The 23,860-nt window shown below is 37.2% G+C and overlaps 1 protein-coding gene across 25 annotated transcripts in view; it reads left to right on the top strand.

Moving 5' to 3' along the window:
• Positions 1–23,860, top strand: part of CNOT2 (CCR4-NOT transcription complex subunit 2) — a 126,369-nt gene that overhangs the window by 56,443 nt on the left and 46,066 nt on the right. For 4 of the 25 annotated variants that reach the window (XM_070292360.1, XM_069584649.1, XM_070292361.1 and 1 more), the window contains exon 3: positions 13,029–13,086. The exons of 17 other annotated variants lie outside the window; for them this stretch is intronic. In XM_070292360.1, the coding sequence (XP_070148461.1) occupies positions 13,066–13,086 (21 nt within the window). In that variant the 5' untranslated portion in view covers positions 13,029–13,065. Of the gene's footprint in view, positions 1–13,028; positions 13,087–20,295; positions 20,398–23,860 lie in introns of those variants that run through there. 4 more of the 25 variants (XM_069584653.1, XM_069584651.1, XM_069584659.1 and 1 more) reach the window with 2 other exon arrangements.

Here is a 23,860-nt window from a genome sequence, read left to right as displayed (position 1 = left end):
ATTCCTTAAAAAACTGGAAATAGAACTGCCTTATGACCCAGCAATCCCACTACTGGGCATACACACCCAAGAAACCAGAATTGAAAGAGACACATGTACCCCAGTGTTCATCACAGCACTGTTTATAATAGCCAGGACATAGAAGCAACCTAGATGTCCATCAGCAGATGAATGGATAAGAAAGCTGTGGTACATTTACACAATGGAATCTTACTCGGCTATTAAAAAGAGTGCATTTGAATCAGTTCTAAGAGATGGATGAAACTGGAGCCTATTATACAGAGTGAAGTAAATCAGAAAGAAAAACACCAATATAATATATTAATACATATATATGGAATTTAGAAAGATGGTAACGACGACCCTATATGTGAGACAGCAAAAGAGACACAGATATGAAGAATAGACTGTTGGACTCTGTGGGAGAACGTGAGGGTGGAATGATCTGAGAGAATAGCATCGAAACATGTATATTATATGTGAAACAGATCGCCAGTCCAGGTTGGATGCATGAGACAGGGTGCTCAGGGCTGGTGCACTGGGATGACCCTGAGGGATGGAATGGGGAGGAAGAGTCAGGATGGGCAACACATGTACACCCATGGCTGATTCATGTGAATGTATGGCAAAAACCACCACAATATTGTAAAGTAATTAGCCTCCAATTAAAATTAAAAAAAATATATAGTCTCAGACCTTACTTAGGTCTGGAATGATTGCACTGAGGGTGAAACTTAGTTTTTTGCTTTTTATCTCTCTGAATTCCCACATGAAAATAGAACAACTAGATAGAAAATCAAAACCCATGAAAACATTTGTAACAAAAGCTAGAAATGGAGTATCGCCATGAACCTCAAAATACAAGCAGATGAAAGATTAACAAAAGACTTAAATTCATCAGTTTTTATGCATAAAAGAAAGTAGAGAGAAACATTGGGGTGTCTGGACCTGAGCATAGAAGCACCTCAAAGTGGTGAGCAACCTGTTTGAAAGTGTAAGTGTAATTAGGCCTTTTGAAATTGGGGAGTTTCTGCCTGCTTGATTGGATCAGTGTAAAGGACCTGTGCTGAGGCCTGCAGTGACTTGAGTCCCCCAGCTCTGAGCTCTCAAGACTTACCCGCTAATGCTCGCTTTTAGGACCCATTGAGAAGCTTCTGGGAGTGGAACCAAAATTGAGGAGCATAGGGGTAACAGAGACAGAGGAAAGAAAAAGAGGAGATAAAAGTAGGAAAGGGGAACAGAGTGGGAGAGGGAGATAAAAGAAAACCTTACAAGACACGCCATTGTACTTTTAGAGACTGCATAAAAATAGAAGGAGCTTTATGAAGTTAGAGAAGTTTTCGGAACTATGTCATAGTCTTGAATTTTATGAAAATTAGATTCACAACAGATCTTCTAGGAATATGTTTAGATGTGCTTATACCAACTTTGAGTCCCATCAGCAGTGTTTATATTGATCTGACATTTAATAATGTCACATTAAAAAATTTTCAAATTTATTGAGATTGTGTTGGAGAAATATTTCCTTATTGAAATTAAGTAAATGAAGATACTGTCATGTCTTTTTAAAGAATTTTAGTTTTGTCTTCCATATTCTTCTGAGATTGAATTTTCTTTTAATATGGTGTGAGGAGACCAAATTCCTTTTGTTAGCATAAAGATAATCAGTTATATTAACATCATGTATTGATCTTGTTCTGCCTTCCTCCTAATCAGCAGTGAAAGTGAAGTCGCTCAGTCGTGTCTGACTCTTTGTGACCCCATGGACACCAGGCTCCTCTGTCCATGGGATTTCTAGGCAAGACTACTGGAGTGGGTTGCCATTTTCTTCTCCAGAGAATCTTCCTGACCCAGGGATCGAACCCAGATCTCCCGCATTGTAGACAGACGCTTTACCGTCTGAGCCACCAAGGAAGTCAGTCAGCAGTACTTTGCTATAAATCAGTTTGAATTTATTCATGGATCTGTTTCTTATGTCTATATTTGGTTCCTTTGATATGTTTGTCTCTGCCTGCACCAGTATCCCATTTTCTTTTACTATAGCTTTGCATCAGATGTTCATGTCTGTCTCTCTACTTTGGTTTTTATTATTGTCTTAACTTCTTGGCCTTTGTTCAATGACAGATTTAGAATTGAAAAGAAAAGTATTGTGTTTACAAGTGGAATTTTATTACCTTCATTTTTATTTGGGGAAAATTTGACATATTTATGATATTCTTCCTCTCTCTGAATTCATACACTGAGGTCTTCTATATTTTCTCTCAGTAAATTTTTATTTCTTTCAAAAAAGTTTTTTAAGCAGTGGACTTATAAATCTTTAGTCAGGGTTATACATAAGTACTTTTTGTTGTTTTTTTGGTAAATTATATTTTTAAAATATATGACATCTATGTTTTATAGATGTCACTGTTATATTGACATACATTTGACTTTTAAACTTGATTATTGTATCCATTAGTTAATGTTACTGAAATTTTATTCTTGTAACTTATCTGTGGGTTCTTTGGGGGGCTTTTGTGTAAATAAATATATTATCTGTAGGCTACTCTTTTGATACTTTATATTTTTATGACTTGGATATCTTTTCAGAACTCACTTGTATTTTAGATACAATATTGAATAGAAGTGTTAATAGTAGAACTCTTTTGTTACTTGTCCTACAAGCTTTAAGTTGTCAGTAAATAAGATATTTGGTGCAGGATTTTTTTTTTTATAGATATGCTTTATTAGGATTAAGAAATTACTCATAATGCTGCCTTCTTATATATATTTTTTCTCTTTAGCACCTTTTTTATCGTTAAGGTTTTTTATTGTGTGCCTTTCCCTCTTAATTTGTCACCCTTGCTAGGGATTTGTAACTTTGTAATCAACTTCTAGCTTCATTTACCTATTTTTTAAATTTATTTTTTGTTTTATATTCATCAGTTTATGCTCTTTACTAAGTTATTTCTTTTTATTCTTTTAGGGCTTGTTTTACTGTTCTTTAATCTTAAGTGTTTTTAATTTTCTAACCTTATGAGGTTTTTCTTATTATCTTCCTATTGCTGATTTCTCATGTATTCCACTATAGCTAGAGAATGTGGTCAGTATGATATCAATTATTTATATACTTGAACAAAATGCATATTGACCAGGTGGCAGGTATATTGCTGTTTCCATGAGACCAACTCTGTTAATCTTGTCCGTATCTTTTGTACCTGCATATTTATCATCATTATTCACATTTTTACCATTATTTATTTTTTTGTTTAGATTTTGACTCCAGCAGTTGAAAGTTGACACAGATCATTCTAATGTTTCTTGTTTCTGCTGGTTCTCACTTATGGTACCTTGATTCTTTGTATTTGTGTGTAAGTTGCCATTTTATGTTTCTTAAAAATCTGTGGGATTTCTTTGAGGAATGGATGAAAAGACATTTTTCCCAAGGGGATTTGCCTATGCTTCTGCCAGTGCCTAAGGCACTACCAAATCCAGGCCCAATTCAAAATAAAATGTTGGTTTGAAGTTGTAGTCCATACAGGTAATGTGAATTTGGGCTGCTTTGGCTATAAACTCTCAGAAGAGATTGCTTTACCTGCTTCTGCCAGCATCAAATTTAGTTAGGGCCATCAAGAATTTTTGATGCATTCTTCACTAAGGGGTTTTAAGTTACCTGCTTTATGAGAAGTCTTTTAATAGCTTTTCTACCTTGAGCAAATCCTGTTTGGAAATGTAAGCATTTTTTGAGGGGGTGCTGAATTTCCCTCTTCCCCATCTTCCACATTCAAAGTTCATTTAAAAATCAGAATGTAATCTCTGCTTTAGATTTCACTAATATTTTCTTCACACTGTATCCCTACCTGAGAATAATGCTTGGTATCTGCTTAATAAATGTTTTGTTGTTAGCTGAGTATTTTGTGGAGCATTTTTAGTTGATTTTGAGTGAAGCATTTTTTTTAATAGTCTGCTAGACTGCCAGAAGCCTATTTATTTACCATTCTCTAGGTCTCAGTGGGAATTTACTTCTTAAGAGAAACAATTGTTTCAATTTCTGTGACATATTCTCATTGTTTACTGTAATTTGGTGGGGAGGGGTTATCGTTACTTCTGCTTTTTATTATTACCAGTAATTGAAAATGTTTGGTGATCCATTTTCATCGTATTCTTTCTCTTTCTATTGCTTCTCTTCCTTTTTTTTTTTTAAACTTTCCTCTGCTTTTCCTTCCAGGTCCTTCCCTTGCTTGCCTCCTTCCTTCACTCCTTTTCTTTTCTTTTTCCTTCCTTCACTTCCTTATAGTATTATCATTTTCCTTCTAATTGAAGGACTTAAAATTTTTTTTAAAGCTTTTTAAGTTATGTGTAACACAGGCAAAATTAAAGTCATTAAACTTTTGCTTTTAAGAATTTTGCACGTTGTGATTCCTTCTCCTGCCTTTCACCTTACCTTAGTTCCTTGAAAGTTTGCATTTTAAAAGAACGCTCACCTAACCCACGGTTGTCATGTCAGTTCACAGTTCTTTCAGTTGAGCTGCTTTGGTCTCTACTTGAATATTAACATACTGATGACTTCAAAAATTCCCTACCTGTAATCTTGAGGATTCAGTGTCTTCCGTTTGTTACTGTTCAGTAGCTAAGTTGTGTCCTTCTTGTGTCCTGTTTGTGACCCCATGAACATGCCAGGCTTCCCTGTCCTTCACTATCTCCTGCAGTTTGCTCACTCATGTCCATTGAGTCAGTGATGACCATCCAACCATCTCATCCTCTATTGCCCCCATCTCCTCCTGCCCTCAGTCTTTCTCAGAATCAGGGTCTTTTCCAGTGAGCCAGCTCTTTGCATCAGGTGGCCAAAGTATTGGAGTTTCAGCATCAGTCCTTCCAGCGAATATTCAGGGTTGATTTCCTTTAGGATTGACTGATTTGATCTCCTTGCTGTGCAGGCGACTATTAAGCAGTTTACTTTAGGGTAACTTTTAGGGTCAGAGTCGATGGATCTACCTGGTTCTTAATTTCACATGCTCTCTAAGTATAAATTCAAGTCATATTCACCCTAATCACATCCTATCATAGGGTAGACCTTTGGGATATTCTAGTATCTTAAGATAAAAAAATTTGACTACTAGATCTTTCATACTTTAGTAGCATCTCGTCTTATAATTCTTTCCTACAAACAGTAAAACAAACCACATATTTATACCATGAGGGTTTTCCAGCAATGTGAATCTATAGAAAAAGCTCCATTGGGATAGACTTTGACCTAAAAAAGTCAGTCTATCCCGATGGATAAACTTGGTAATACATTTCTGATGGTGATGAATTCTTTTAGGTTTCGTTTATTGAAAAAGTTTTTATTTCACCTTTATTTTTGATAAAGTTTATGCTGGATGTGGAATTCAGAGCTGACAGATTTTTGTTTTAATGCTTTGAAGATTTTGCTCCACTGTTTTCTAATTTAGACCATTTCTGCAAAAAACCTGCTGTTGTTTTATCTTTGGCCCTCTTTGCATACTGTAACTTTTTCTCTGGCTACTATTAACATTTTTTTGGTCATTCAGTTCAGTTCAGTTCAGTCACTCATCAGTCTCTCAGTTGTGTCCAACTCTTTGCAACCCCATGAATCGCAGCACGCCAGGCCTCCCTGTCCATCACCAACTCCCGGAGTTTACCCAGACTAATGTCCATCAAGTCAGTGATGCCATCCAGCCATCTCATCCTCTGTCGTCCCCTTCTCCTCCTGCCCCCAATCCCTCCCAGCATCAGGGTCTTTTCAATGAGTCAGCTCTTCGCATAAGGTGGCCAAAGTTTCAGCTTCAGCATCAGACCTTCCAGTGAACACCCAGGACTGATCTCCTTTAGGATGGACTGGTTGGATCTCCTTGGAGTCCAAGGGACTCTCAAGAGTCTTCTCCAACACCATAGTTCAAAAGCATCAATTCTTCAGCACTCAGTTTTCTTCACAGTCCAACTCTCACATCCATACATGACCACTGGAAAAACCATAGCCTTGACTGGATGGACCTTTGTTGGCAAAGTAATGTCTCTGCTTTTGAATATGCTATCTAGGTTGGTAATAACTTTCCTTCCAAGGAGTAAGCGTCTTTTAATTTCATGGCTGCAATCACCATCTGCAGTGATTTTGGAGCCCAGAAAAGTAAAGTTTGACACTGTTTCCACTGTTTCCCCCGTGATGGGACGAGATGCCATGATCTTCTTTTTCTGAATGTTGAGGTTTAAGCCAACTTTTTCATTCTCCTCTTTCACTTTCATCAAGAGGCTTTTTAGTTCCTCTTCACTTTCTGCCATAAGGGTGGTGTCATCTGCATATCTGAGGTTATTGATATTTCTCCTGGCAGTCTTGATTCCAGCTTGTGCTTCTTCCAGCCCAGCGTTTCTCATGATGTACTCTGCCTAGAAGTTAAATAAGCAGGGTGACAATATACAGCGTTGATGTACTCCTTTTTCTATTTGGAACCAGTCTGTTGTTCCATGTCCAGTTCTAACTGTTGCTTCCTGACTTGCATATAGGTTTCTCAAAAGGCAGGTCAGGTGGTCTGGTATTCCCATCTCTTTCAGAATTTTCCACAATTTCTTGTGATCCACACAGTCAAAGGCTTTGGCATAGTCAATAGAGCAGAAATAGATGTTTTTCTGGAACTCTCTTGCTTTTTTGATGATCCAGTGGATGTTGGCACTGGATTTGATCTCTGGTTCCTCTGCCTTGGTTTTACACATTTAACTATGATGTATCTTGGTATAGTTTTCATGTCTTATGCTTGAGATTCATTGAACCTTTTCAGTTTGTGAATTTATAAGTGTTTGAATCAAATCTGGGATTTTTATTAAGAATTTTTATTGGAGTATAATTGACTTTAAGTGTTGTGTTAGTTTCAGGTGTATAGCAAAGTGAATCAGTTGATATTTTATTCTATTTTTGTAAATATTTACTCTGTACCTATTCAACCTTGGGGACTCCAATTATACATACATTAAATCACTTGAAGTCCCATCGCTTACTCTTGCTCTGTTCAGTTTTTAAAATATTTTTTTTCTCCATGTATTTAGGGTGGTTTTTTATATCTGTGTTTTTAAAAGTTCACCAGTCTTTTCTTCATCATGCCAGTTATTCTTCCCTTTACATACAAGACATAACAGCTCTATAATGTCATTGTTAATTCTGTCACCTGTACCATTTCTGGGTCTGTTCTCTTGTTGGTTCCCCATTATGTATTTTATTATGTTTTTGCACAGCCAGGAAACTTCTGCTTGGATGCCAGTTCTTAGAATTTTTAATCTGTTTTTATTTTTTTTATTTGTTAGTGTTCTTGAGCTTTCTTAGTTACTTAGAAGCTTTTTGAGCCTTTGAGACATTCTTCCTCTCTCCCCTCCCCCTTTTTAATGGTAAGTTTTGTTACAAAGGACCACAGTAGCTTTTAGTCTAGGCTAATTGTTCCCACGTACTGAGACTGTATTCTGAGTACTCTATCTGATGCCCTGTGAATTATGTTTTTCTATTTTGGCTTAGGGAACAGTTGTGTGAGCCTAGAGATTATTTGTGCTGTCTCTGTTCCCATCCTCTGCATGCATGCATATGCACAGATGACCAAAGAGGAACCCTTTCCAGATTTCTCTAATGCTTTCTCTTTGCAGCTTTCTCCTACTTGGTGCTCTAGCTGCCTTCTCAGCTACACTTCCTCAATTAACAGAAATTTCTGGCCTTCACCAGGACTCCCTCTCCTTGTATTGAAACTTGGTATTATAATTTGGAAACTCCCCCATTCAGTAAGCAGGGACGGTTGTAGGGCTCATATCAGTTCTTTCTCTTCTCTTAGGGGTTCTTGTTTTATACCACTTTACGTCCTATGTCTGAAAACTATTGGTAAATATATTTTACCCATTTTTTAAAATCCATTTTAAAAGTTGTTTCAGGTGACTTGGGAGCAAGGGGAGCCCTACTCCTCCATCTTGGTTGGAAGTAGAAGTTCTATTAAATATTAAAAGGTTTCATCTTTTAAAAAATTTTTATTTTGGTTAAGATGGATGAAAAATTATTCTTGAGACTGAGAAAATAAGCTTTTAAGTTAGTGTTCCGTCAAGACTTGAATACTTTTTTATTGTGTAAGACACTATGTGAAATGCAATCCAAAGAAATATCAGACTTGTTCTCAGCACTTAGCATCATTTGTGAAGAAACATCAAACAGTACAAGTCAGTAAATAACTTCCAATTCATATATGGAGTCATCAGAGCTGTGATTCTGTTTTACCTAAATCTAAAAATTGGATGATTTCCCCGTCAGTTCCCTCCCTTAAGATTCCCTGGAATCTAGTACACTTGTAAATATGGTTGTTGTGCTTAGTCTCACAGTCTTGTCTGACTGTTCGCAATCCCATGGACCATAGCCCATAGCCCATCAGGCTCTTTTGTCCATGGAATTTTCCAGGCAAGAATACTGGAGTGGTTGCCATGTGCTACTCCAGGATATCTTCCTGACCCAGGGATCAAACTCAAGTCTCTTGCATTTCCTGCATTGGCAGGCTGATTCTTCACCACTGAGCCACCAGGGAAGCCCAGTAGACTTGTAAATATAATGACCATTTATCTTCTCAACTGAGGTCATAATTTTACTAATTAGTATTCCTTATTCTGTCACATAGAATATTATATTATCTCTTCATTGTTTAATCTGCCTCAGTAGATTAAAGGTATTATAGTAAATGTGTATAATGATGTATAGTAATGAAAATAGGAAGATTTTTTTTTTTTTTCTTAGGAAAAAGAAAAGATCTTTCTTATTTAGGGCTGTAAGTACTGATAGAGACTGCTTGGGGCATATGAAATTTTAAAAGTGCTCTTTTCTACTGGGATAAGAGTAGTATAATGAAACTGAAAGAATGTATTGTTATAGATTAAAAGACTCTTGGTAAAAAAAAAAATAAAAGACTCTTGGTTTTAAGACATTATTTTTCACTTTCTGTCTATATCACTTTGGGTCAGTTAGGTTACATCTTTGACACTTGTGTTCATGTTTGAGAATGAGATCTTTAAAAGATGGTTTGTCTACTTACAGAAACATTTTGATGAACAAATACAATGTAAAAGAAATGAAGAAAATAGAAAATCATCATTAAACCATCACAGTAATAGGTGCTATAGGCAGTATCCATGGATGAATGCTCAAAGTAGTGAGCCAAAACTTTAAGGACAGACATTTGCATGATCTGAAAGTACTTTTTTCAGAATATTTACTGTTTTCAAAAGGAAAATAATGAGTTACAATGGAGAAAACTGGCAGATACACCATTTTAACCAAGATCAAGGTTAGTATCACTTGTAATAAGACATTTTATCATCACATGCATGCATATATTGGAATACATCCATCATATATGGTGCACTTGAGGACATGTCACATTTGTGGTAATGTGTCTTTGAAAATGTATGACGTCAGTCTAGTCATGACAAAACATCAGTCCTACCCAAGTTGCAGGGCATCCTGTAGTGTTAGCTGCACTGGTATGACTGAAGACATCGGTGTTGTGAAAGACTGACGTAAAGTCCGCGGTTGCAGAAGACCAAGGAAGCGTAAAACTAAATATAACGTCTACCCTGGTATAGAAAAAGGAAGTTAGTGGGAAACTGGTGAAATCTGTGTGAAGTTGTTAGTTAATAGCTAATTTCTTAGTTTTGATACTTGTCCTAACAAGATGTTACCACTTGAAGAAAATGGGGCATATAGGAACTCTGTCCTATTTTTACAGCTCTTTTGTGACTCTAAAATTATTTCTAAAAAAGTAAAGTGATTACGGTGTTTGTGGACAGTGTGTTAACATGTAGTTGAGTTAGCCTTGTCATTGGAAGGACCTCACTTTGTTAGTGTGTGATGTTTATTTCTCTGCAGCAATTCAGTTTTTCCACAGGTAGTATCAAAGTGCAGTGGACAGGGTGATTCTTACATCTGACGGTGTTCTGTAAGCAAGTTAGGGAAAGAAAGCTGAGGATCCCACAGTTGAGAATGTGGGTCTTTACTTCATCTCTCAATTTTCAAGCCAGTGCCTCACCCTTACCTATGCTTTGGCCAGCTTCTAAAATTTGAAGTCTGTCCACTTGGGTTTTTCTGGAAAATAAGCCTTTTGTATCTCATTTGGGTTGCAAGAACTGGGTATTCATAATAACTGTGATAGAGAAATATTTTCAGTCTGATGAGAGTATGTAGACCCTACCCTTCTGTGCCTCAATTTGAGGTAAAAGTACATCTTATAGAGGTTTTGTTATGATTAAGTGAGGTAATATGTATAAAGTGCTTTGAGCAGTGCTTACCATTTAGTAAACACTCAGTACATGTTAGTGCATATATGTTAGTGCATATTTGTACCAGGCCCACTGTGTTAGACTATTCTAGCAGTAAATGGTTCAGCTAACTTTAAGGAGTATATATTCCCATGGACTACAGTGCAACCCAGTGGCTCTGAGTAGTATAATTCTTCTAGGGGGATTTTTTTTTTTTTTTTGCTAGAAAAGAGACATGTATTGTCTCATCATATTAAACTGATAAATCTGAAATACTCATGAAGCAACTTTTTTTAAGAAGACAATCTAACTTGAGAAAAAGTTTAAGAAATAGAAAAATAATTTTAAATCCTGAAGTTTTTATTTACTTCTCATGGTATGGCATTCTAACCACTGAAGGTGTCTAGTAGGTATTTTGGAAGTGGTTGTCAATTTCAGTGGAAAAAGGCATAAAACAGTTTTATTCATATGTTTCAGAAAGACAAAAATTAATTTTTTACATAATTACATTACTTTTAAAAATAATTGTTGTCCTCATAAAATTTTCACATGTGCTGTAAGCACTGCATTGATGGGTTCCTGTCAGATAACACAGGTAACAGCATGTGTGGAGTAAGAGGAGGACACGTGCATGTATGGGCCTATTCAGAGCCAGGCACCGTTCCAGATTCTGCAGAGACAAAAGTGAGCAAAGAAACAAAAATAAATTCTCAAGGAGCGGATGTTTTAGAGCATAGGAAGACATTAAACAAAACAGATAAAATGCATTGTGTGTTATATGTTGACACATATAGGAAAAGGGGTAAAGGGTGCCAAGGGATTAGGGCAAAGGATAGTATAATCTAAAATAGAATAGACAGTGAAGTCCTCACCAGGATGGCTCAGTATCCGAAGTAAAGAGAGCCGAAGCCATGTAGCTACCTGAGAAGAAAGCTTTCCTGGAGTATGCAAATACAGAAGCCTGAAGTCAGGAGTGTGCCCTTTGAGTCTGAGAAATATCAAGGGGAGCAGGGCAGTGTGGCAGGAATGGTGGGAGGTTAGAGGTAATGAAGGGTAAGTTCACTAAGGCCTGGAGGCCAGAGTAGTACAGGAGGACTATAAATGTGTTTTCTTTACTCACTTTGATTTATGATGTTCTCTGTTCTGAGCATCTAATGGATAAAGTATATAAGGGTATAAATGTAAATATTTAGCACATAGTAGATGTTTACTGAATAATGTTTACTGAATTAATATGGCAGGCTGTTTAGAAGTATTTTAAAGGTCCTGTGTTCCCTTGCTAAAGGGATACTTGTCATTTTTAATTGCTTCGTATGAAATAATTTGGGACTCTTTAACTTAAGTGAATTTAGTTTACAATTTTTTTTTTAACCCCCCAGGCTCTTTTGTCCATTGGGTTCTCTAGGCAAAAATACTGGAGTGTGTTGCCATTTCCTTCTCCTAGTTTACGGTTTTATAGTATTTGACACCTTCAGTAATATTTATGTTACTAAATAGATGTTATCTTTAAATAACTCAAATGAACATCTTCTTCTATTAGCTTTATTAGTCATAATTATCAGAATCTAGTTTCCTTTGAATTGATAGTTTACTTTCTATATTATAAAATGAGGATTCTTATTCTCATAAAAGTCACATTTAAGTCCTATATTTAGATTTATTTCTCTGAAAGTCTAATTTTGTATCATCTAGTTTGATTAGAGTTATATTAGTTAAAGGGGGTCCTTATTTGCTTTTATCAGAGTGGAACACTTTTAAGAACTTAGTTTCCTCCCAGGAATTTTTTTTTTTTGCCACTCTGTACAACTTGTAAAATCTTAGTTCTACAACTAGAGATAGGACTGGGGCCCCAGCAGTGGAAGTGAAACTCCTTAAACACTGGACTGCCAGGAAATTCCTCCAAGGAATATCCTTACACCAAAAGTTATCCATGGGTTTTAAAAAGGTCACTAATCTACTTTTCGGAGAAGGCAATGGCACCCCACTCCAGTACTCTTGCCTGGAAAATCCCATGGACAGAGGAGCCTGGTAGGCTACAGTCCATGGGGTTGCAAAGAGTCGGACACGACTGAGCGATTTTACTTTCACGCATTGGAGAAGGAAATGGCAACCCACTCCAGTGTTCTTGCCTAGGGAATCCCAGGGATGGGGGAGCCCAGTGGGCTGCCGTCTGTGGGGTCACACAGAGTCGGACACAACTTTAAGTGACTTAGCAGCAGCAGCTGCAGTCTACTTTTAGGAGTTTAAATGCATCTAAGTAGCCTGGCTGTCATTTTGCTGGTTGATGATGTTAGTGTAAATGTGTTTGAGAGCCTTAAATGTTGAACGCTTAGGACAGCAAGAAAATATCCAAGGGGCAGATAGGCAGAGTATTTTAACGTTTTGTCTTGGACGTTTTTATGCTGGCCAGGTAAGCCCTATCCTCATTTTCTGTGTACAAGTTTGTAGGACTCCCATCCTCTGTTTTGATGAGCACTTTGAATCAGTCTGAGAGGTGAATCTGGGGTTGGGCAATAATGAAGATGTGAACAGGGAGTCATAATGTTGAAACTGGACATTCAGATCTTTATAGCATGATTTCCTTATTTTTCAAAGAGCAGAAGAATCCCATCGTTTATCATGTTCTGGTTGGACTCCTTTCTTATCGTTTGCTGGAGTTTGAACTTCAGAGCTATGGTGTCAACCCTGCTGTAGTGTCTCAGGGGAGCTCCTAGTGTGGGGCTGGTGCCATGGCTCACCCTCCAACCTTTCCTTCTTCACTTCAGCCTCCAGCTCTGAGCTTTCCAATCCCCAGAGTAGCAAATGTTGAAAGAAGTTGCACAGGTAAGTATGTGGTGGGAAAGGCTGGGGGAAAAAACGGTAGTGTCATCAGTATTTTAAGGGTGGATGTTGGGCCATTTTACCAGTGAGTCATTTTGTTACTTTAAAAATATGATGCTTCTTAAAATTATTTTTCATAAAGTGACCTCATTAATTATTAAACAAAATCCTAATGTGTTCTAAGAAATAATTTTTTCTTATTGGATGTGAAAGGGACAACCTTAAACTGAATAAATCATAAATATTATAATACAAAGGAAGGGTATTAGATTGTTTTAAACTTCATATTCTCCACAAAGTATTGCAGGACCAAAAAAACTGGTTTTCAGAAAAGAAGCTAAGAGAAGTCAGGGAAAGCATAACTACATAGAGTTAAAATTTTGCCATGTTTAGCTTGATATCAGAAGGAGGCAAATTTTAGTTTCCTTCTGGTAGCTGTAGACATGCTGTCCTTCCCTTTCCCAAAGTTTTAGTCAGGTAGCTGTATATTTTTAAAATTTGCAGGAATAGAAACTTGAAACATCTTTTTCCTTGAAATCTAGACAGGAAGGCTGAAACTTTTCTACCCATCTCTAGGTTTGAGGTTAATAAAAATAAGTATAGAAGCAGCACAATCCTTAGTACAAAGTTTAGCCAATACTTGAGTGAGCAAGTTCACCAAATTTTGTGTGTGTGTAAAATGCCAACACTCTTGACGTTTTCTACTTGTCTTTCTTATATCTAAAATCATGATCTAACAATGCAGGTTTTTTTCTTAATGCATACTTTTTAGAAATAGTTCTGTGGCAGTATAGCCCTGGGTCTGCACTTTATTATCATTTTAGGTGTTTGCTTCTCAGAAAGCCTTCAGAAATTGTTCTTTAGTTCTTTCATATCTATACCACGTGATTTTTATTCATGTGATTTCTAAATTCTTTATCACATACTAAGATGTGCAAAATTATACCCAGGAAAAATAGAATTAATTTGGCTTGTGATTGCTAACATTTCTTCAAAGAAAGTGTGTCAGGTTTAAAAAGGTTGGGGCACCAGGTATTTGGCATTTCGCATCTCAGAGCAGGATCTTGAAATACAGAATCCTCAACAGTTTATCTCAAGTTCCAGGGTTTCTTAAATCTACTAGGAGGCTTATAGACATCCATATCTCCCAGCAAAGCAGACCATATGTCCAGTATCTTTTGAATTCCCTTCCTCTCCCCTTTATTAGAGCTCCCTACCTCTGACCCCATGTTTAACATTGGTTTAAGATCTCCACCTTCATTTGAAAATTTTCCTTCATATTTGTTTTATATTCAGAACTTAACAGGCTTACTGTTACATGTTCTTCCAGTTGTATTCAAGGATAAAATAATGCTTATTTTAATTTTAGTCCATATTTTGTGAGTTCTCAAATCTTATTGCTGGTAAGGCATACCAGTTATAATTGGTTCTTTAGTTAATATAATATATGATTGTTAGCACTTTTTGAGTAATTGAAGAGTTTTGATTTTAGGATGATACAATTATCTTTTAGAGCTTGTATGTTGATGGTTAAAGTTTGAATCTGTATGAGGCGATTGATACAAGCGACTAAGATTTTGGAAAACCACAAAATCTATTTTGCTTCAAGTTGAAGCATGCACAACATATCCTCCCTAGATCAAAGTCAGACTGATAGGAGCATTTATAGACTTTCTGGTAATACTTTACAGAATTAGTAGGTTTGGGGGAGGGGCACATCTTAAGGTATGGTGTACATACCAGACATGGGAATGTCATCTCAGAAAGGCAGCTTCAGATACCAGATTTCAGTAACAGGTGTTGGATTAGGAAGAGTGGTCTGTTTTCATCTCCCCTTGATGCCCTCTCTGTCTTTCTATGAAATGTGAGCTACCCTGTTTCGCGGGGGATGGCACCTCTTACAAAGGAGTCCTGTAACCCCTGTAAAAAATCTTCTGCCAGAATATTTAACTACTCTCCAAGATAATGATTGTGGATATGTTCATATAAGTCTCTGTTTTCTGCTGAATCACGTTTCCATCCAGAGTTTCCTGTGCTGCCTTTTCAGAATTCATTAAGGCTTTTATTGCTCATTTATCAGGCCTTTTGCATTTACTAAAACTGTGAAGTGAATTGCTTTTATTTCCTTACCAATTTAAGTTGATGATTTTAGAAATTATCAATTTAAAATTTATCTAAATCTTCACTTTTCTTGGATCCATCCAAGGCAGATTATTAAACTATTCGTTATACATTTATTTATATTATAGTATCAAGCCACAGTGTTCTAGAGCTAGTAGGACTTAGAGAGTAGTTTATTTTTTTAATAGAAGGAAAGATCATTTGTTTTTTCTTAAAGACTTCCAGATATTAAATTCTTTGTTCTTTGAGAAGCTAGATTTTTTTTCCCAATGTTAATGCCTCTCTCTCCTTTTATTTAATCCCATTTCAGTTTTTTTTTAGTGTTTTCTAGGAATGAAAATTAGTATTATTTATTACAGTCGTGAAGTAGGATTGGTAGCTCAGAATCCTATTACCAAAAAATACCACTAAACAGAAGTTCCTTGGGTTATAAATATTTCTGGGTGGTAGTATATATTTGATATAGGTGCACAGTAGTCTTGTTTCATAGAATTTGGGCAGTGTCTTAATGGATTTGACATATCAACTTTTCCTGATGGCCAGTATTGAAGATAAGTAGATTTCAGATATCTTAGCTTCTTGTGATTGGTTTCAGTTTGGTTTACTACATCTTGGTAAAGGCAGATAAATGTTAATTGCAATTGACTGTGTTTTTTTTAATTAATTTTCTGCCTACTTTATAGATAACGAAAAACTTCAGTGTATATACATGTGTGTGAAATGTTTTCTGATAGTGAATATGAAATTGGGAGGGCCAAATAGGCTAGAAGTCAAATTTTATGTTCAGCAATCAGAATGAATTAGTAAAGTCTTCATTAGGGAAACAGGAGTAAAAAACAGTCTTGTTACTCACACCCACTACCTATACTTGGCTCTCTTTATCCTTTATAATATAAGGTGAGTACAGACTCTGTTGCTAAAGGTGAAAATTTGTTGGCTATAGAAAAGTCTTCATGCTTTAATATTGTTAAATGGTTAATTTTGTGATGGGTCACAGGTATCAGCATGTTAATAGTAAAAACTTCTAGCTACTTTAGAAATGGAATCCCCAAGAAAATGTTGCCATTAGGTATTTGTTCTTATTTTAACCTAGTTGGTAAATGTATTCTACTTGTTTAATGCTACAGTGTCTATTTCAGTAGCTTATAATAAAAGTATAGTTTTATAATAACCATTTTAATTCCTTGAATGATTCCATTATGTTCATTATATTTTGAAAGTAAGTAAAAATATTAATTTGGGATATGAAACAATAATTACTTTTTAATTGGTGTAGTAATGTTCTCTTAAGCATAATTTTATTCTAAAATTGTCTCTTTCTCTAAAAGAGATAAGATCAGTCTGATAGAGACTAGCTTTTGTTTCACATATGTCTAGTCAGTCCATTCTCATTCTTCTGCTAAAGGGATCTTTTTGACTTGCACACATATTTGATGTGGCACCCTCTACCATTGTTTACTGCAAGGAAAGTCCCTCACCCTCTTTTGCCCTTTACTGCTTCTCCCATAATGAAGCTTATCGTTTTGGGAGAATACACACATTAAATTATTAGTTGTATGTCTGAGAGTCAGTGTACTATCATGGTTAAAATCGGGGACTCTAGCAAATTGTATGGGTTCATGGCCCTTCTTTGGCACTTATCATATATAAAACCTTGGATGCATCAGATATATGACCTTGGGCAAATTACCCAACTTCTGCAGTTCTCAGTTTTCTCATCTAAAAATGAAGACTAAATAAGTGAATACATGAGAATTACATACATGTTACATAGTTCAGTTCAGTTCAGTCACTCATTCGTGTCCGACTCTTTGCGACCCCATGAATCACAGCATGCCAGGCCTCCCTATCACCAACTCCCGGAGTTCACACAAACTCATGTCCATCAAGTCGGTGATGCCATCCAGCCATCTCATCCTCTGTCATACCCTTCTCCTCCTGCCCCTAATCCCTCTCAGCATCAGGGTCTTTTCCAGTGAGTCAACTCTTCGCATGAGGTGGCCAAAGTACTGGAGTTTTCAGCTTCAGCATCATTCCCTTCAAAGAAATCCCAGGACTAATCTCCTTCAGAATGGACTGGTTGGATTTCCTTGCAGTCCAAGGGACTCTCAAGAGTCTTCTCCAACACCACAGTTCAAAAGCATCAATTCTTCGACTCTCAGCTTTCTTCACAGTCCAACTCTCACATCCATACATGACCACTGGAAAAACCATAGCCTTGACTAGATGGACCTTTGTTGGCAAAGTAATGTCTCTGCTTTTGAATATGCTGTCTAGGTTGGTCATAACTTTCCTTCCAAGGAGTAAGTGTCTTTTAATTTCAAGGCTGCAGTCACCATCTGCAGTGATTTTGGAGCCCCCAAAAATAAAGTGTGACACTGTTTCCCTATCTATTTGCATGAAGTGATGGGACCAGATGCCATGATCTTAGTTTTAACTATGAAGAGTATATAAATACATTTTAAAGCATTTAGAATATATTCCCTGGCATATAGTAGGTGGTCAATAAAAGTTATGTAATTATAGTTATGATAAAGTATTTTCAGTGACTGTGTAATCCAAGGGTCCTGATTTGGTGTGAGAGTTTCAAAGAATGGGAGAAAGAGCATTCTAAGCAGAGGTATCATCTAAGCAGATGGTCCAGAGGTGGAACCATCCCAAAGAAAAAGAAAAGCAAGAAGGCAAAGTGGTTATCAGAGGAGGCTTTACAAATAGCAGAAGAACAAAGAGAAGCAAAAAGCAAGGGAAAGGGGTAAAGGTACATCCAATGAAACGCAGAGTTCCAAAAAATAGCCAGAAGAGACAAGAAAGCCTTCGTCAATGAACAGTGCTAATAATAGAAGAAAACAACAAAAGGGGAGAGACTGGAGAGCTCTTAAGGAAAATTGGAAGCATCAAGGGAGTATTCTGCCCAAAGATGGGCACAGTAAAGGATAAAAATGGTAGAGAACTAATAGACGCTGAAGTGATCAAGAGATGGAAAGAATACACAGAAGACCTGTATATAAAAGATCTTCATGGTTAGTCACCCAGAGTCAGACATTCTGGAGAGCCTTAAGAAGCATTGCTGCTAGTAAAACTAGGGGGTGTGACGAAATTCCAGAACTGTTCAGATCCCTGAAGGATGATGCCATCAAGGTTTTTTCTTTCATTATGTCAGCAAATCTGGAAGACCCAGCAGTGGCCACAGGATTGATAATGGTCAATCCTCATCCCAATCCCGTAGAAAAGTAGTACCAAAGAATATGTTAACCATTGGACAGTTGCACTCGTCTCCCATGCTAGTAAAACCATGCTTAAAATCTTTCATGCTAGGCTTCAGCATTATGCAAACCAAGAACTTCCAGATGTCCAAGCTGGGTTTAGAAAAGGAAGAGGAACCAGAGATCAATTTGCCAACATTCACTGGATTATAGAGAAAGCAAGGGAATTTCAGAAAAACATCTATCTCTGTTTCTTATGCTAGAGCCTTTGTGTGGATCCTGACAAACTGTGGGAAGCTCTTAAATGGGAATACCAGACCGTCTTACCTATCTCCTGAGAAACCTGTGTGCAGGTCAAGAAGCAACAGTTAGAACCCTGTATGGAACAACTGATTGGTTCAAGATTGAGAAATGAATACAATGGGGCTGTCTGCTGTCACCCTGTTTGTTTAACCTATATCCTGAGCACATCATGAGAAGTGCTGGGCTGGATGAATTACAAGCTGAAATCAAGATAGGTGGGAGAAACATCAACACAGATATGTGGATGATACCACTCTAATGGCAGAAAGCAAAGAAGAACCTAATTAAGCTGAGGCATAAGGTTTGTGTTGAATTTTGAGATAATTACTATAGCAAAATTATGTGTTAAGGTCATGATCTATTCAGTTCAGTTCAGTTCAGTTGCTCACTCGTGTCCAACTCTTTGCAGCCCCATGAATCACAGCACGCCAAGCCTCCCTGTCCATCACCAACTCCCGGAGTTCACTCACACTTGCATCCATTGAATTGGTGATGCCATCCAGCCATCTCATCCTCTGTCGTCCCCTTCTCCTCCTGCCCTCAATCCCTCCCAGCATCAGTGTCTTTTCCAGTGAGTCAACGCTTCATGAGGTGGCCAAAGTACTGGAGTTTAAACTTTAGCATCAGTCCTTCCAAAGAACACCCAGGGCTGATCTCCTTTAGAATGGACTGTATCCTTTAGGGAAAATTAAAAAGCGATATGAGAGTAAGAAAGTAACAAATTCAGTGTAGTGGTTATGAATGTGACATCATAGTAAAATATTGGTTGAGGGAAGTCTTCACCTAGATTTTTATACCTGATTTTCCTGTCTTTATGCATGCCCTCTTAACCTGGCAATGGAATTTAACCTACTTTTCTTTACCATCTATCATTGTCCTTCCAGGCATCCTCCTTGTTGACTATATTAAAAGTTTTTTGTTTCTTGGGCTTTCTCTCATTTCCAAGCACTTATCCATGCTGTCTCTGATGCCAGAGTTTGCTGCATCACCCATCCCACACACTTTGTGTTTTTTTGTAATAAAAAAAAATTAACAAATTTAAACATATGTTCACATATTGGTTTATAATAAGATCTTTCAGTCGGTTTCCCTCAGTTAAAGTTAGATATTTCCTTATTTGTGTTCCCAAAACATCTGTACAGATATTCATAGAACAATTTTTTGTTTACAGGTGTTTTTCCTAGCTAGACTGTAAGCTTGGTCAAGACTTAGAGCTGTTACTCAGTTTTTGTGTTCATTAGCACAAATTTTGGCATAATTCATATAGTAAACGCTTAGCATGTTCATTGAAATGTAAAGAGAGATCAGTCAGGGGCCTTAAAAAAACTAGTCCAGATCTTAAACTAAGATGATGAAAGGAAGAATGGCAAAAAACATGAAAACCATGTGAAGAATGGATAGAACGTGATGATATGCAGAACAAAAAAGGAGAGAACAACTTGGAAAGTCAGTTTTAAATATTACTGATTAAGTTGATTAAAATGTGCTTCTCCTCAGATAGAAATGTCCTAGCAGCACTTTAAAATATGCTGCTGGAACCTTGGGAGATAGATTTCAAAATCAAACTGCATTTGTTTGCTCTCAGGAAAAGGACCACTCTGCCATGGATTGTGTTTCTATTCCCTGGGAATAGGATTCCATGCCTGAGCCAACATGTCCAGCATCATAGACAGTAAAGGATTTTAGAGTAAGTTCCTTCCAGAGGTCTTGGTGAAAGAAAACTGTGCAAGATTAAATATCATCTGTCCTGCCTTGCATATGGTCTGTTTTTTACTGTTTCTTATCTATCTAAATTTTATTTTTAAAGTTTCACTTCTGTTTGTCCTAGTGTTGTTTCTCTGACCGTTTAAAAAGCTCCAGGCCTTTTCTCTTATTCCTTCCCTTTTGTAATTACCATTCATCCCACCTGGATCAGGGGCCACTTTACCAGTCTTTGAAGTTGTTTGTTGGTTAAGATTATCTCACGTTTGAGGTTTTATGAATTCTGTGATTATTTTGACTTACTGAATTTGGCTTTGAAATATTATATTTAGATGTTAGGAATGTTAGACCTTAGGAATTCATGGCTAGTCCTAATTAAGTAATGAAGATGTTTACTGGGAAGATCCAGCCAACTTAGTGCTTCTATTCTGCTTCTCAGTTTAATTCCTCTCTACTACATTTTGAGGTCACCTCTCTTTTTTTTTTTTTTTTGCAGTGGGGGAAGTCAGGCCGATAGAATTAGTGTATGCTAGCTTATGTTATATATATTTTTATATATATATGTATGTATGTGTGTATATATATATTCAGATTAGTGCTTATGAACTCAAAGCAAATAAAAAATGTCTTAGTTACCTGTTTTAGATCTGTGTTCAAAAAGGCTTTAGAAAGCTTGCCTTTGGTATATATGTGTTGCGTGTATTTTTCTCGGTGAAATCTCAACTTTTGCTTCTCCTTTGTTAATATATCTGGTATGAGAGTTGAGAAAGAAGGTGGTCAGTTAAAATGGGTGTAAACCTTTTGTATATTTTCTTGAAAAAACCTGAAAATTATATGTACCAAATATTTGAACAAATTTTATATGTAATGTAGAGTAAAGCGTGATTTTGTTTTTAAATTAGTTTTTAAAATTTCTGTTTACTGAGTTGACTTCAATATATATGGTATACCCAGTAATTTTAACGTATTTTGGCCTAGTGTTGACATATCCCCTTTGATAAAAAGTAGATTTCTAGGTTCCTTTGATTCTTCCTTATTCTCTTCCAGGGGGTAATGTGAATATCTTACCCTTTCATATCCGTCCATTCTTATATTCATTCGTGTCAGAACTCTCTCAAAATATACCCTTTATATACCTCTTCATCACTTCTACCATACCACTGTATGCTGAGCCACCATCGTCTCTCACACCTGTTTCCCTGTTTCCACTCTTGTCCCCTCTTGTCCATTCCTTACAACTTAGCTGCAGTCATATTAAATGTATACTTACAGAAAATATGTAAAATTATGTCACTCTTAAACTGCCCCCCAAATCCTCTCCTTTTTTTAAAAAAAAAGCCATACTGTGTGGCTTGTAAGATTTTAGTTCCCCGACCAGGGACTGAACTTGGGTTTTAAATCTAATTCACATGAGTAGTCAATGGGAGCTAATTATAACAATGATAGTTCCTAGTATTATAGTTGATAAAATAATGATAAAGATGATTGGGTTTATTATTTCGGGAAGAACATGAACAAACATTTTCAGGGTACAGGCCGGATAGCTTAATTAGGTGACCTTACTACTTCCTGTTAAAGTCTGAGCAAATATGAACTTCAGCTAAATATGAACTGAAGTCTGAAGACAACTTCTGCTTTGTTGCATGTTTTTAGGCTATAAATCTCTTTAGGTGTAAAATATAGAAAGATATTTTTAAAGGAACTATTAATTTGTTCAGTTCAGTTCAGTTGCTCAGTCGGGTCTGACTCTTTGCGACCCCATGAATTGCAGCACGCCAGGCCTCCCTGTCCACCACCAACTCCCATAGTTCGCTTAAACTCATGTCCATTGAGTTGGTGATGCCATCCAGCCATCTCATCCTCTGTTGTCCCCTTCTCCTCCTGCCCCCAATCCCTCCCAGCATCAGAGCCTTTTCCAATGAGTCAACTCTTCGCATAAGGTGGCCAGAGTATTGGAGTTTCAGTTTCAGCATCAGTCCTTCCAGTGAACGCCTAGGACTGATCTCCTTTAGGATGGACTGGTTGGATCTCCTTGCAGTCCAAGGGACTCTCAAGAGTCTTCTCCAACACCATAGTTCAAAAGCATCAATTCTTCAGCGCTCAGCTATCTTCACAGTCCAACTCTCACATCCATACATGACTACTGGAAAAACCATAGCCCTGACTAGATGGACCTTTGTTGGCAAAGTAATGTCTCTGCTTTAGAATATGCTGTCTAGGTTGGTAATAACTTTTCTTCCAAGGAGTAAGCATCTTCTAATTTCATGGCTGCAGTCACCATCTGCAGTGATTTTGGAGCCCCAAAAAATAAAGGCTGACACTGTTTCCACTGTTTCCCCATCTATTTCCCATGAAGTGATGGACCAGATGCCATGATCGTAGTTTTCTGAATGGTGAGCTTTAAGCCAACTTTTTCACTCTCCTCTTTCACTTTCATCAAGAGGCTTTTTAGCTCCTCTTCACTTTCTGCCATAAGGTTGGTGTCATCTGTGTATCTGAGGTTATTGATGTTTATCCCACCAATCTTGATTCCAGCTTGTGCCTCTTCCAGCCCAGCATTTCTCATGATGTACTCCACATAGAAGTTAAATAAGCAGGGTGACAATATACAGCCTTGATGTACTCCTTTTCCTATTTGGAACCAGTCTGTTGTCCCATGTCCAGTTCTAACTGTTGCTTGCTGACCTGCACACAGGTTTCTCAAGAGGCAGGTCAGGTGGTCTGGTACTCCCATCTCTTTCAGAATTTTCCACCATTTCTTGTGATCCACATAGTCAAAGGCTTTGGCATAGTCAGTAAAGCAGAAATAGATGTTTTTCTGCAACTCTCTTGCTTTTTTGATAATCCAGTGAATATTGGCAATTTGATCTCTGGTTCCTCTGCCTTTTCTAAAACCAGCTTGAACATCTGGAAGTTCATGGTTCATGTATTACTGAAGCCTGGCTTGGAGAATTTTGAGCATGACTTTACTAGCATGTGAGATGAGTGCAATTGTGCGGTAGTTTGAGCATTCTTTTGCTTTGCCTTTCTTTGGGATTGGAATGAAAACTGACCGTTTCCAGTCCTGTGCCCACTGCCGAGTTTTCCAAATTTGCTGGCATATTGAGTGCAGCACTTCCACAGCATCATCTTTTAGGATTTGAAATAGCTCCACTGGAATTCCATCACCTTCACTAGCTTTGTTTGTAGTGATGCTTTCTAAGACCTACTTGACTTTACATTCCAGGATGTCTGGCTCTAGGTGAGTGATGACACCATCGGGATTATCTGGGTCATAAAGATCTTTTTTGTACAGTTCTTCTGTGTGTTCTTGCCACCTCTTCTTAATATCTTCTGCTTCTGTTAGGTCCATACCATTTCTGTCCTTTATTGAGCCCATCTTTGCATGAAATGTTCCCTTGGTATCTCTAGTTTTCTTGAGGAGATCTCTAGTCTTTCCCATTCTGTTG

The sequence above is a fragment of the Ovis canadensis genome, chromosome 3 (assembly GCF_042477335.2).
Source record: "Ovis canadensis isolate MfBH-ARS-UI-01 breed Bighorn chromosome 3, ARS-UI_OviCan_v2, whole genome shotgun sequence".
Taxonomy (NCBI): Eukaryota; Metazoa; Chordata; class Mammalia; order Artiodactyla; family Bovidae; genus Ovis; species Ovis canadensis.
Note: the sequence above shows the minus strand (reverse complement) of the source record. Positions and strands in the feature narration are given on the sequence as shown.